We start from the raw sequence: 14,754 nt of genomic DNA, 5'->3' as shown, positions 1-14,754 counted from the left end.
TGTTTTGGTGGTGTTTGTTTCTTCAAAAGGAGGAAGAGTTCATATTTTTAAGACTACTTTCCAACGTATTAGAATCCTTGCAGCATATTCTCTCCATTAAAGGTCCAAGGACGGAGTGTTGGTTTTTCTCTTTGTAGCAACAAAAAATAAAAAAAAGGCAGTGCATTTTAGTATACAATGGCATTCAAACATAGCAATCATAACATGCCATTTACATGTAGCACAACTAGTACAATACGAATCGGGTATAACACATAAAATATGTACATGTATTATTCGGTAAATTTCTAAAAAACATAAGTTCTCTAAAAAGTATATCGTATTTATCCATAAATTACCACATCCTCAAACTGTTGGCCTTCAAATCTTCATTGCCATGCCAATATATTTTTTAGCCTCATTTACTCGCATTTCGCAATATTTGGACAAATAATAAGATTTCAAGAAATTGAACAGGTGGCCATGCCAATGCAAATAATATAAATCATATATAAAAGTAAACAGCATCCTCTACACTAAATAACAAAACCTCTAAAAACCTACCTAAACTCTGCCCCACTATGGAGAAACCTGCCCCGCTAAAAGGGAGCAAGTCCATACATCAAAAAATACAACAAAAGAACCTTCGTTTGATAACTGTGATAAGAGTTTCTGTTGTCTGCAAATTGGTAACAGTTTCACAACTCGTCTTCTCTGGATTAATGGCTCCCTTAAATATCTAATTGATCGAGGTTGACCATGCTTGCAGAATTCTTTATGAGTTCTTTCCGGTAGTCCACCTAAAATATAAATAAGCACAATTTCATGTCAATCCTGGCATTTCACTCAATGATATGTTCTTTATGAAAGCTGGGAACCAGAAACTTAAAACGGGTATGTATAAGATGATAGAAAATCAAAGGCAATTCAGTTCCATCCTGTATACCATCCTTTTATATATATAGAGAGAGAGTCAGGATCGGGGGACACATTTTTAACACAAATTTTGACACAGATGAAAGCTAATATAACTTTTTCACTATTACACCTCTTGTATTCTTCCCTTTTCGGAATGACAATATTTAATAACTTTTTAAGTCTTTTTTTGCTCTCTCTTTCCTCCTTCCCATGTTTCCTAACCTTTCTTCTTCTTTGACAAAAACAAGACCCTTCTTCTTCCTTTATTTTTTCTGCGAAAATCCTTCTTGTTGTATTCTGGAAAAACAATGAGGTAGATGGTGGTCTCACCCACCCGCATATGCACTTCCAATAAAAAAAATTGCCTTATCTTTTGTGTTATGAAAGTTATCAGAAAAGGAGAATTGTAATGCCTAGAAGAGGATTGTCACAACACACCAAAGAGGATTGTCATGCCTTAGATAATCAGACTGTAGATATATCTTGCAGGAACTAAGACAAATCCAAAATATATTTGTTAATAGTCTGATGGATTACAGAGATATTAACTTATTAAGGAGGAAGAAGAAAATTGAAAGTTTGCAGTTTTGTGTGCATGTCATCTATGTATTACTTCATCATTTCCAGAATGGCACAAGAACATATTTTACAGGGAAGAAATTGAAGGAGAAGAAGTAGGATTTTACTATTAAAAAAAACTGAAAACACGGGAGAGAGGAGATTAATTAAATTGAAGAAGTTATCCTTATCTTCGATATATTAAAAATTAAATTTGTAATATAAGTTTGTTTTCAACTTTAAAAAAGAAAAGAAAATATCCTTATCTTCCAAATCCAGATTAGAAACAAGATTTTAACTTGATAAGAAAAGTCTGTAAAACTTTAAGTATATTTGGGTAATCGCTGAGTCAGTAGATTGAGAAGATGCTCTCAAATGATTTATATTTAGCTAACTTTTTCTTGCAGGTCCAAAAAGAAATGGGTATGAAAACTCATCCTTTGAAGAAAGAAATCCATGGCTGTTCACTTCACATCGTCCTCCAGCTCAAATGAAAATACTGCCAAGTGTTTTTTTTAAAAACAATTTCTTTTTTTTTTTGAATAGAAACACTTTTGATTCAAAATTGAAGGGTAAAATAAGAACATTTAGACCAAACGAAAGAAACACTATCCTGAAGAGCAGACACAATGCCACTCAACACAGAAAATAAAACAGCCAAACATAAGAGACCCCTTACGATACTACAGCTAGCAGATTACGCATAATTGTAGGATAGGGTATATTCTTAAAAGCAAGTGAAGATGATGCCCAAAGAGCAGCCCATTTGAGAACATATTAAATTAAACCAAATGTTTCTCGTTGCAATTTGTGAGGAGAGAGGAGAAAGAATGGCTTATTCCAAGGCAAATTAATCATATAATTGAGGGTATTGACTTTTTTTTCTTTTTCAAATGCATTCTTAGCCATTAAAACTGCTTTAAAGGTTGAAAATGTACATAAATTTGTGGCTTTTTGTGTATCCCCCGATCCTGACCCATATATATATATATATATACCCTCAAATAAGCTTCTTTGAGGGATCCCTCAATTGACACTTTTGATTTAGAAAAACAAAAGGTACTCCTTGGAAGCCAGCCAGGTTTTTTGTTTGTTGTTTTTTAGAGAGAGCGAGTTCAGCCCTTGGAATTCAGATATAAGCACCAGACAGCTTCAGTGAATCATAACTCAACAATAACCTTTATGTTTGCCCTACTTACCCGAGCACCCATAAGGGACGAAAAGACAATGTTGGCCTCAGCAGCATCCTCAACCCCTAATCGTTTCAGAAGCCTTTGCTCAGGATTCATTGTTGTTTCCCATAATTGTGCGGGCATCATTTCCCCTAGGCCTGCATTGAAACCATACCAACATAATAACTAAACAGCTAGTTCAAACTGAAAGGTCAGTTATCTATGCTTGAATTCACTGTAACATAATAACTTTGCAAGGAATAAACATAGCGATGTACTTTATAGAAACAGATGTTGCCCCTTTAACTTGTAACAATACAGTGATTACAGTCACACTAGGGATTCTACCACTATACAGTAGAAATATGGCACAACATATCACAGTATAACTCAGTCTCATTCACAATCCACAAATGCCCTATAACCTTGCCAGCATAAACGCTGGTTATCCTTATCGAAGAAACATTAAAATAGTGATTATATGGTGCCAGGGTTTTAGTTAGTTTTAATGGTCTCCTAAATTCAGAGTCCAAGTCCAACCGCCAGGTTAAGTAGAAGCTTTATAAATATGGGATTAATTGTTTTATTTTGACGGAGAACAAATTTTGGATTACTCGATAGAACAGATGATTGTTGAAGGACTGGATGATATAAGTTATAACCCTAGTCCAGGGTGTGATGCCTGGGAACACCCATGTGTAGAGCTGCAAATGTTTAGTTTATGAGTAGAAGCTTGTTTATGTTCTAACATGAGATCTTTTTTGAGGATTATCAAACATATGAGCCAAGCTTGAGTAAAACCAAACAAAAATGGATAAAGAATGCGCACATAATGTGGTAGTGCAAGAAAGTCAAAAGAAACAAAGAATGTTTCAGCACCTTTAAATCAAATGGAAGCCAGATTAAACATGTGGGTCAATAAAAAATTAGATGACCACGACATCAAAAGAACTCATTCAGTAATCTGCTCGTGCAATGTTATCATCTCCTCTATAATCATTGCAGGTTCTTAGTACTGTTTCATATTGTCTCTTGCTACAGAAGAGTGCCTGATGGTTGGTGATCTAGAATTTAGAAGGTAGCTTTTGGTCCAAACAGGAAATCTAGCATAAACAAATTTCAAAAAGCTTGGAACAAAACATGTGTTGAAAAGATAATTCTATGAATTCTAATAATCAAACATACGATCTAGTGGAGACAAATGGCCTTATCTAGTAAACTGCACAAAGTTACACACAAAGTTGCCCCATTAATGTAGTTAGCACTCATTATAGTCATCTAGTAGTCGCTAGTACAATGTCATCTCCTCTATCTAGTTGCCCCATCATAGTTAACACGAACATAGTATAGTCTAAGGCATGCGGAGAGTCAGCTGACCATTGTGGACACTGGTCAGCCCATGCCCATAAAAGACCTACTGACTTGCAAAATACATATGCCCTTAGCAGTGTATTTAACTGCATTACCAATAAGCAGGGAACCATATATAAACCTGAGTTTCATGATGTTCTTACTAACCTTTAAACCTCTGAATGTTGTAAGATGCATTTGGAGGGAAGGAACTCTGGAGCATTTTAAGTTCCGCATCATCATAGCAATATTTTGCTTGCTTTCCCCTCTCAACCTGATCATTTAGCAAAAACAATGGACTTAACTGTATACTATTCTTCAAAATCCCTAAGATTAATTCCGATACAAATACAAACCTTGTAAAGGGGTGGAACACCAACATATATGTAGCCCTCATCAAATAAGGCTCTCTGCAAGCAAGAACTACTGCATTATTTGATATCTTAAATCATTGTAAATAAGTCGGGTTATGTTCTTTTTTTTTCTTCTCTCTTTTTCTGTTTATTACATACCATGGGGAAAAAAATTGCACAAAATATCCTTTCCCTACCTGATATCTGAAGAAAAATGTCAATAGCAGAGTACGGATGTGAGCACCATCTATATCAGCATCTGTTAAGATGATAATCTTATGGTATCGTAGAGCCTCCTTCTTAAAGTCCTCTCCCTGAAACAGAGAAGATTACATACCTTATTCTTTTTAGATGATGATGACGATAATTGTAATAATAATAATAAAAACTTTGTTCAACCTTCACTCCAAGTCCAAGACCAAGAATAAGATTTTGAATCTCTTCATTTTTATACATTGCTGCCTCATCCTTCCTTTCAATGTTCAGAATTTTACCCCTCAGTGGAAGAATGGCCTGCAATAAATAATTTTGTGGTATTAGACAGCTATCTCATTAACTTTTTTTTTTATATATATATAAAGAAAAGATCCATGATCCAATCTAAGAAGGCTTTCACTTTCTGATCATTGCATCTGATTCCCAATGCATTAAGAAGCCATAGCAAGAAACTATTCTGGTCAAGCCAAATGTCAGAATGCCAACAGACAGGAGTAGTGCAAGAAAAATAATGCATATAATGTATCAGCTTATATTTTTCTCTGATCATTATGATACAATTCTAAAAGTCATGGCTACAGCAACGCACTTTATGGATACAAAACCAAAGTTAGCATGATTGCTGCTGTTGACAGTAAGAGTAGTGGTATAATTGTAGTTTTACAGTGGTTTTTGAACTAGTAGGTTCTGCAATCATAATGGAATGGCATCCATGCTTTCAAAGCGATGCTATCAGGATTTAGCTTTTTAACAACTTTTTCTTCTATCCCATTCCCATTTATCAGTCATCAAATGCGGAAAACTCAACAACTACCAACTCACATCACTATTGAAACGAGTTTATTCTAAAAGACGAAAATACAACATTTCAGGCTATTACTCTTAAAAAGGTTCTAAAATCATCTGGTGATTGACAGACATAATATTGTCAAAATTACAAACTAGCACAGTTGTAAATTTACCTGAAAGCGCCTATCACGACCCTGTTTTGCACTTCCACCAGCTGAATCTCCTTCCACTATAAAGATTTCTGTAAACATAAAACAGCAAGGAACAAAATTTTAATATTCAACATAATAATGCGAAAGTTCCTTAGAACATCTACTATGTGCTAGGGATGAAGAGGAATAGAAGAATCTTTGAGGGAGCAAGAGATGAAAAGGTGGATCTTTTGAGTTTTAGTGGAAACTATTTAGTAGTTCTGACCATAAAAAAAAGCTACTTGGGTTATTCCAAAAGGATGCTTTGAGTTGTACTTTCTTGTTTTTACTTGTTCTTTCCCAGAGTGTGGATTCCTTATCCACTCTTTGTAATTAGCTTCCTACTTCAATACAATTATGTTTCTTTTCGAAGAAAAAAAAAAGATTAGATAGAAGACCCTTAGGCCGTTGGTGGCTTCAGAATTTAGGGATAGCTCCTTTCAGGCTAAATTGTATGATTGGAATTCCTGTACACTAGCTTTCTTGGCCTGCTGCCCATATAATTGTTGCTGAGCTACATTTTGCACGCTTTGTTGTTTTGTTTAACTAGATTCTTCTAGTTAGACCAGTGGACAACTTTTCCCCTGTATTGTTCTGTTTTTCTTTGATGAAATTATCTTTCCTAAAATAAAGTAAAAAATATATGTAAAGGAAAAAGAATGATAACCAATGTGTTAAGTAGTGTTAACATGTTCTCTAAAGAAGCAAATGTAACAAATTTGAACAAAATACTTCTCCAAAAAGGAGCAGTGGGAAAAGAGAAAGTCCTAAAAGCATGTTTGAAATATCATGTTTATGATGCTTATGTTGGAAAATTCAATAGTGACAACAGACTTCAGAATTTATAAACTCAACTAAGAAAAGCTAGCTACTAAAATGTAACACAAGGAATATGTTGCTGAAACAATTGGCATTTTCAATCATCCTTGGAACTGTGAAATTAATAAGACCAGAAGAATTTTAAAATTTAGAAATATGAATAGAAATAGAACATGATTACCAGTATCAAAAGCATTTAATAACCTAATAATTGAAAACCCAAATGAATATTCCTTTGAGAAGCTCATAGCAGTTTCATACAAGATGGTGTAAGACATACCAGATTCTTCAGGATTTGTTGATGAGCAATCAGCTAGTTTTCCTGGGAGAGAAGAGGATCGCAAAACACTCTTTTGTCTGACTAGTTCCCTTGCCCTCTTTGCAGCCAGAGCTGCCTAAACAAAGAAACATTAGACATGAGGAAAAGATTTCAAGAATAATTATATGTAAGCTTCATGTATCAAAGTGATATTCTTATTTACAAGAAGGATACCTTGAGAGCATTTAAAGACTTTGAAAGGATTGAATCCAGTACATCTGGATGCAACTCCAAGTATTCTGTAAGATACTCTTGAAGAGATTGATCAACCACTCTTCGCACCTCTGGATTTCCCAGCCTAGTCTTTTAAAACAGAACAACCAACACAATAAGGGTATACAATGGCAAAGCCTAAGATGTCCCCAGAAACAGTGGCTCCAAATCATTATTACACATCACGATTGCAATAAACAGGTAGTACCTTTGTTTGGCCTTCAAACTCCGGATTGGCAACCTTGACTGAGATGACGCATGTCAATCCTTCTCTTACATGCTCACCACTCAAAGTGATATCCTTTTCCTGGAAGAAAATATAATGTGGCTCAAAATAATGAAACTTTAAATTAATTTATATACTTGTATTAATATTTAGATTAGCTAATGAGTTGAGTTAATTGTAGCTAATCAAATCTTCTAAGCTTAATGCTCATATATAGAAGGAACCTAGCCTAGGGAGACAACATTTCATGTATAACAGAATTGAAACACAACTAAATTACTCACGTTTGTGACTATCTGCTTTGATAAACATCAAAATTTTATCTTCCTTCTTTGAAATGTGTGTGTGTGTGTGAGAGAGAGAGAGACAGAGAGAGAGAGCCCTTAAATTAAATTATAGAAATGTATTGCCCAAAGTGATAGAAGTGTATTTGTACCTGACAGACAGATGAAACTGAAAGTCCCAACTCCGAAGCAGGTCAATGGTTAGTCTGGGTATGAATATGATAACTATGATTCATACTCTTATAAATTCATTCTATCCCTCTCACCAAGATCATTTATATTAAAAATCCAGAAGTTTAATGATGGAGAGTTTTAAAAATAATAAACAAAATTTTAAAGCCCCTTTCCAGAAAATAAAAATAAGTAAATACAGGGAAAATTTAACCGAGAAGCCACAAGAAGTTATCGCTATTGGGAAAGAATGAACTGAAATCGAGAAGGGATGCACCTTGATAATTTTGGACTTTTTCCCAAGGCTATTAAGAGTTCTTGTTAATGAAGCCTTTGTTCCATCAATATGGGTTCCTCCATCAACAGTGCGTATGCTATTAGCATACCCTAGCATTGTATCTGAATATGCATCAGAACACCTAGTATAGGATGAAAAAACCATATCATCACAAGTAATAAAAGAAATGTTTGTCAACAATACGCCAAATATTATCCCATGTAAAATTCACTTTAACATAATTTATAACAAGAAATCTTAACGAAAATATTTAATTTACTTCTTAGATGAAGGGAACATAAAATACATAAGAATAGATAATGAAATCAATTACCACTGGAGAGCTACATCAATAGTGATTCCATCCACTTCTTTTCTAAAGCCAACCACATCGTGAAGCGGTTTCTAAATCAAAGAGTTGTCAACGAACAATCTTTAGATAATGATGGAAATCCAAAATCCATAAATTTTAAATGTTAATAGTCCATACAGATACACGCTTGCATCCTTTATACCATAACATCATATCCACTTAGGGGCATGTGGCCAAGTAGTTAACTACATGCCAAAGAGTTGCAAAGAAAATTGATATTATGTGATTTTTATAGAATATTCATATAGGTGAAAAGATCTAACCAACCCTATGTAGATCACAACAGAATGATGTCCAGTAACTGAAAGTATTCTTTTCTTACAAATGAAATTCTTAATATACACAAATCCAGGTACACGGGAAGTATACAAGAAGCCCTAGCCCAGAGTTCAAAAGAAAGAAGTGGGACGTTTAATATTGAATCTTAACATGTCTACTTCACTCACTTGAGAACCTTTATGCAACATCAGTAATAGTAAATATGTATAGGTCAAATTAGAACAAAAAAATGCAAAGCTATTAGGTCGAACATACCTTATCAGTATTTAGCCATCTCACATATTCAACCAAACCCCCTGCATAAAAGTATTCATTGTGATGGTTCTTCTCTGGATCTGTATCCTCTTGTCTAAGAGTGATCATGAGCTGCAAATGTCAAACAACAGAAGACAATAAGATGTTGAGAACAGAAAAAGACTAAGCCTTTGTTGTACTGCCAGAGTACCATTAAAAGAAATGAAAATCCATAAGTAGACGTATTAAAAGATAAATACATATATAGCAGGACATGATAATTGACTATTAAAAGTAATGACTTTACATTAGGGTTTAGAAAAGCTAGCTCCCTAATTCGTCCAGCTATTGTGTTGTAGTCAAACTGAATAGCAGTTGTGAATACTGCAGGAAGACATGGCAATCAGATAAAGCAAGCATAAATCACCAAATACAATAATCACCCTAAACCCTAAACCCTAAACAATTGAGAATAAATCTTAGCCAATGACCATTAAATTCATTACGACTAGAAGGATAAACGAAAAACCTTCTTTGTCAGGCCAAAATCTGATGCGCGTTCCTTGCCGATCTTGGGATTCAATTGGAAGCACATGACAAGATAGAGTTGTCACAGGCTTTCCACGAGAATATTTTTGCTGATATTCCATTCCATCACGCCAAACAGTGACTTCCAATGTCTGTTAGGCCAGACATCACAATTTAGTATGCTAGAAACTGACAATTAGAGTATTGAAAGGAAATGTGAAGGAGGTGGATTTCTTGAGGGATCAAGAGTGGGTTTTCGGGCTTCAATGCGGGCATCTTTTTTCAAATAGTCTAGAGGTACCACTTTTCTTTCTTTATGCAGATTGGGTGAATGCTCTTTCTTGAGATAGTTTGTGTTTTTGTGTTATGTATTTTCTGTGATAATTTCGCGTAGCCAGCTGGGTGTTAGAAATCTTTTATGTACTTTTGAGGGACTGCTTGTTTCTTATTTTAAAAAAGAATTAATACAAATTCAAGGTGATAAGCAAAAAAAATAACAGAAACAATTAAAACTGAATTAGAATAGAAGGTAATTATATATTCATTCTAGCCATCATCACGAAGAAATGTCAAGGTGTTACAATCTGATCTCCCACCAGAATGCCTTATAGTTTAAATAATATTTCAGGTCCATTTCACACATCATTAAAATGAGAGTTATAAGACATGGATTTAAAAGCAAATGCAGCAGATAGCACTAACAGTAAATTTCCAGGAAAAAAAAAAGAGTGCTATTGTTTTATTTGATTGTAAGGGGAGGGATAGAGATACACATACAAAGGGAGGGAGAGATTTTTGAATTTGAGTTGAAACCTAAATGGTTTAAAGTTCACCGAGCAAACCCTGAAGGTCTCCTCCAACGTTGACATTTGCACAAATGCAGGAAAATTTACCAAATAAATCAAGACGAACAGATAATGCATACCTCAGACAAGGCATTGACGACAGATAAACCCACACCATGTAATCCACCAGAGACACTATACCCACTACTTGAACCACCAAATTTGCCACCAGCATGTAAAACCTGAATAATTTTCATAAGAACTATCATTTATAAAACAATAAAATGTTCCTGCATTTAAAGTAGCTCCCAAGTTGCATATTTCATATTTTATTCATTAAGAAAAACATATAAAACTTCAAACCTCATCAATTTCCAAAGGTCTTTCTATCACTAGAAATCCCGGAAGTTGAGTTTCTATCATTCATGGTTCAAACCTTCAAAGTGCCACTGAAACATATGCTTAGTATTTGACTTATTTAGAGCAGCTTTATAACTGAAATTGTAAATCGTTTATAACCTAATTTTTTTGATATAATATTATCTTTCTGGTTTTAATGAAAAAAGTAACTAACCCTATGCAATGTGAAGTGGATTGCATTCTACCTCTACGCAAACATTAGAAATGAGAATGATAATTTATGCAATAATACCGTCAGCACAGTCTCCAGAGCAGATTTCTTGGTTGCTGGGTGCATATCAGTCGGAATCTGCAATGAACAAGAGAATAAGAAAAGTAGGTAAAGATAGTAGCAACATATATTTAAAGTTAGTGTAAATAACTCTTGATTCAGGAAAATTTCTAATGGTTGGTTGCAAATTCTAGATTACTACCAATGCAATATGAGAAGAAGAAAAAAATTCACATTTTCTTTTATTTGTTCCCATAATCACTAATAATAATAAAAATTAGTTTTCTGAATCTAGAAACACTGCATGGGTACTAAGTCACAATATTGTGGTCCCTACATCTAAAGTGCAGTTCTCTTAAAAGTACTCTTGCAATGGGTATTTACAGTGCACTAAGGATACAGGCAATCACCATTTCATACCAATTAAGATATATTTAACTTTTTTCCATACCTACAAATCCTCCCAAACCCACTTCCCAGAATTGGCTCCAAAACTGGGGCCTCCCCTCGAACCCTACAATCTTTGGGAGGCAGGAAACTTAGCAAATAGCTAGAGAGGTATCTTGAGAAATCAAACCCCAGACCATGTGGGAGCAAACCACAGCCCATACCACTGACTAAACTCTCATTGGTCAATGAGAATGTGTATAACGACCAGAGGATCCCAGACATGTGAACAAATGCCTAAACCGAAATATGTTAATGCTATGGGAGCACGTACAATTCCAGGGGGGATGTTCAGTAACGATTCTTATAGTGCGGTTTGGGGATTTGATAAGCTAATTCCTGTAGAGGTCTATTTGCCGGGCTGTCCACCTAAACCGGAGGGCCTCGGTGAAACAGACATGTCTGTGAAGACATGAACTACCAGCACCTGGACAGAAAGACCACATGAATCTTCACTGTTCTATGGGATTGGCTTTGGGATTTAAGAAAACATGTACTTATTACAAAAACTGCTTTTTTAATAGGTACACTTTCTCTTTGTGGTATTCCACCTCTTGCTTGTTTTTGGTAGGTATTTTCATTATCTGCTCCAAAATGTTTACTGCGTTACAGAATTTACGTAGCATGCTTAACAATGTTTAATGAACAATTTACAGACTATAGACATATTGACTACATACATGAGAAATATAAGTATGAAAGGCATGATAGGGTATAAAAGCACATCAAACTACATGTGAACATTAGAATATCTTAACAAGCCTTATAAGAAATCATGACACTGTTCTACTTTAATATAATATAAAAAAAAAGGATTTTTGAAGCTTTTGACTAAAAGGCATAGAAGATGTAGCATACCCCACGACCATTGTCAGCGATGCTCACAGAACCATCTGCAAGTAAAACAACCTCGATCTTTGAAGCAAATCCGGCTTGAGCCTCATCCACAGCATTATCTAATATTTCATAGACCTAAAAGAGCATGATTAGAAACTTCTTTATTGACTCAGATGAATCTAGCAAGAGCACGTCATTAAAAATGGAAAGATAAAAGTGACGAAAAGCAATACCAAATGGTGAAGACCACGAGGTCCTGTGCTCCCAATATACATCCCTGGCCTCTTTCTAACGGGGTCTAAGCCTTCCAATACCTGAACATGTTAGACATTATAGCATCAACCCAAAACTAAGTCGGAGTGACAGCGTACAAATCCCACTCAACAATTTCTAACTAAACCCATCAATAAGCAACAATTTCCAACAAACATAAACACCTTAATAAACTTATCTATTTCAAAAACAAAAATAACAAGCATGATGTACAGATAAATTAGCAAATGACTAACATAAAATAGAAAACTTTGATTTACACCCTTTTGAAATCGAGTATTTTACCTGAATCTGATCAGACCCATAAGCATTGGAGCCAGAGCTGCCTTGAAAAGCCTCGGTTGCAGGGGTGGACGACATAAAAGCTCTTGGAGCAACCGCATTTCGAACTACACAGCAGCTAGGAACGCCCTTCAGTGGAATATGGGTCCTGTCACAACCAATAACAAAACCCTTAAACACTTTCCACTTTCCCAGGAAAAACCCGAGTAGCAAAATACAAAAACTAGTATCTTATCACCAAAAACAACAAACGAACAAATAAAATCACTCAAATTCAAACAAAGAAAAAGTTATGTTGTAACAAGAATACTGATAGATTCGCCTTAATTCCCTAGTTGCCGCATTTTCTAGGAAACCAAACAGAAAAAAAGCAGAAAATGAGGGGCAAAATATGAAAGGGAAAAGCACCTGGGTTGTGGGTTGAGCAAGAGGGAGGGACGAGCAAGAGAGGAAGACGAGAAAGAAGAAGAAGAGGAGGGGAAGTGAGGGTGAAGAGAAGAGTGCGAGAGAAAGCGTAAGGCCATGAAGCGAAGATAAGCAGGAGGAGGAGGTCTCAGAAGAAGAAGCGCCATTGGATTTGGTTTTCTCTCTGTTTTACTTTCTTTGTCTTTTAGACCCTCTTGTTTTAAAAAAAATAAAAATAAAAACTTGTAAATTCTGTTTGAGTAAAGCGATAAACCCTTTTCGCAATAAACCTCCTTTCCCTCCTCTCCCTCCTAAAACCCTACCTCTCTCACAAGCTTCTTTCCCTCCTTTCAAAACTCCCAAAAAGAATTTTATTTTATTTTATACTAGACTTCCCCGCACGCGCTTGTGAGAGGTTTTTTTTTCAAAAAGTTTAAATTTATTTTAAAACTAAAAAAGATAATGGGTAGTTATGTTCCATAAAAATAGGATCCATTATCTGATTTTTCTTTTAATTTTAATTTTTTTAATATGAAAAAGTGTGAATTTATCATATTATCCCCATTTAATTAACAATTTTAATTCTTAATGTTTGCATTAACTAAGGACATTTTATGGTATTTTGAATGTTTTACCATTCTCTATCTTTTGCTTTATATATATAGATAGATACAAGGAGAACAAATTTTGAGTCGACATGACAAAACAACTCAAAACAAAACAAATTTTTTAATTATTTATAAACTTTGACAACTTTAGAAAATATTGAAAAACTTATAGACACTAACTTTAAAATTATAAGGACTAAAAATCCTAATTTTCAAAACTCCCCAAAAGAATTTTTTTTAAAGGTTTTTTTTAATCACAAATGGTTCCTGAGGTTTGCAAAATTATCGTCTTTCATCCTTAGGCTCAGTTTGAGATTGCTGTCACTTTTTAAAAAAGTTGTGTATGTTGTGCTTTGAAAATAATTAAATGTAAAGTAAAGCAGCTCCATGTTTGGTAAACAATATTTTTAAAGTGTTGTTAATACAAAAAGCAGTGTCAAAACCGTTTGGTGAATTTTAATATATAATTGTTGTAACTGTGAATAATGACTAAAATATAGATGATGTTGAAAGTGCTATGTACTAATCATGTGGTGGTAGTGGTGGTGATGGAGTAGTGGTAGTGGTGGTGATGGAGTGGAGGTGGTGGTGAAGAAGGTGGAGTTGGTGGTTGTGGTGGTGGTGGTGGTGGTGGTGGTGGTGGATGTGGAGGAGAAGGAGGAGAAGGAGGAGAAGGAGGTGGTGGTGGTGGTGGTGGCAGTGGTTGTGGAGGTAGTGAATGTGGTGGTGTAAGTAGTGGAATTGGATGTGGAAGTGGAGGTGGTGTCTTTTATTAAAATGAATTATGGTATTTTGGGAATTAAAAAAATTCATTAAAGGTGTTTGTGCCTAATAAATCACGGCCATGAACTGACCAAAGGAGCCCCTTTTCTCGGCCCTGGCATTTGCTCAAACGCAGCGTTTCACCAAGTTGTTTTGCCTTCCTGGAGACAAAAGGAACGTTGCCAAGGCATGATCATCTCGGCCTCGATAATAGGCCGAGGCCGAAGCCGAACAAAATCGCGGCCAATGATATCAGAATCAAATCATCACGTGATAGCAGGGTCCCATGCTTCATTTAATGAAGTAATGCCTCTGTTTATTGCAGCAAACCCACTGGCTACGAATAAGCATTTAATGCATGAGGGAAGGTGGGAAGTGACTGAAGTCAGGGTTTGGCGACAAGAAAGAGTGATTAGACGTGGACATTCTCACAAGAATTCTTGCAGCTTGAGAGAGTAGGTCACCAGCCATCAGA

General features: G+C 35.2%; 1 protein-coding gene across 1 annotated transcript; it reads right to left on the bottom strand.

Annotated features, from left to right (window-relative positions):
- Positions 1-448: 448 nt before the first annotated feature.
- LOC110763536 (DNA gyrase subunit B, chloroplastic/mitochondrial-like) lies at positions 449-13,136 on the bottom strand. The gene is made up of 21 exons (XM_021966331.2): positions 12,913-13,136; positions 12,508-12,652; positions 12,183-12,263; positions 11,971-12,084; positions 10,687-10,743; positions 10,175-10,276; positions 9,251-9,401; positions 9,029-9,105; positions 8,743-8,853; positions 8,170-8,240; positions 7,836-7,977; positions 7,086-7,184; positions 6,839-6,967; positions 6,626-6,740; positions 5,509-5,576; positions 4,730-4,843; positions 4,528-4,644; positions 4,334-4,387; positions 4,146-4,251; positions 2,655-2,785; positions 449-779 (listed from the first exon to the last, which is right to left on the bottom strand). Exons 1-21 carry the CDS (start codon positions 13,074-13,076, stop codon positions 711-713), a joined length of 2,217 nt encoding a protein of 738 aa, XP_021822023.1. The 5' UTR covers positions 13,077-13,136; the 3' UTR covers positions 449-710.
- Between the last annotated feature and the right edge of the window lie 1,618 nt (positions 13,137-14,754).

The sequence above is a fragment of the Prunus avium genome, chromosome 7 (assembly GCF_965620075.1).
Source record: "Prunus avium chromosome 7, drPruAviu1.hap1.1, whole genome shotgun sequence".
NCBI lineage: Eukaryota > Viridiplantae > Streptophyta > Magnoliopsida > Rosales > Rosaceae > Prunus > Prunus avium.
Note: the sequence above shows the minus strand (reverse complement) of the source record. Positions and strands in the feature narration are given on the sequence as shown.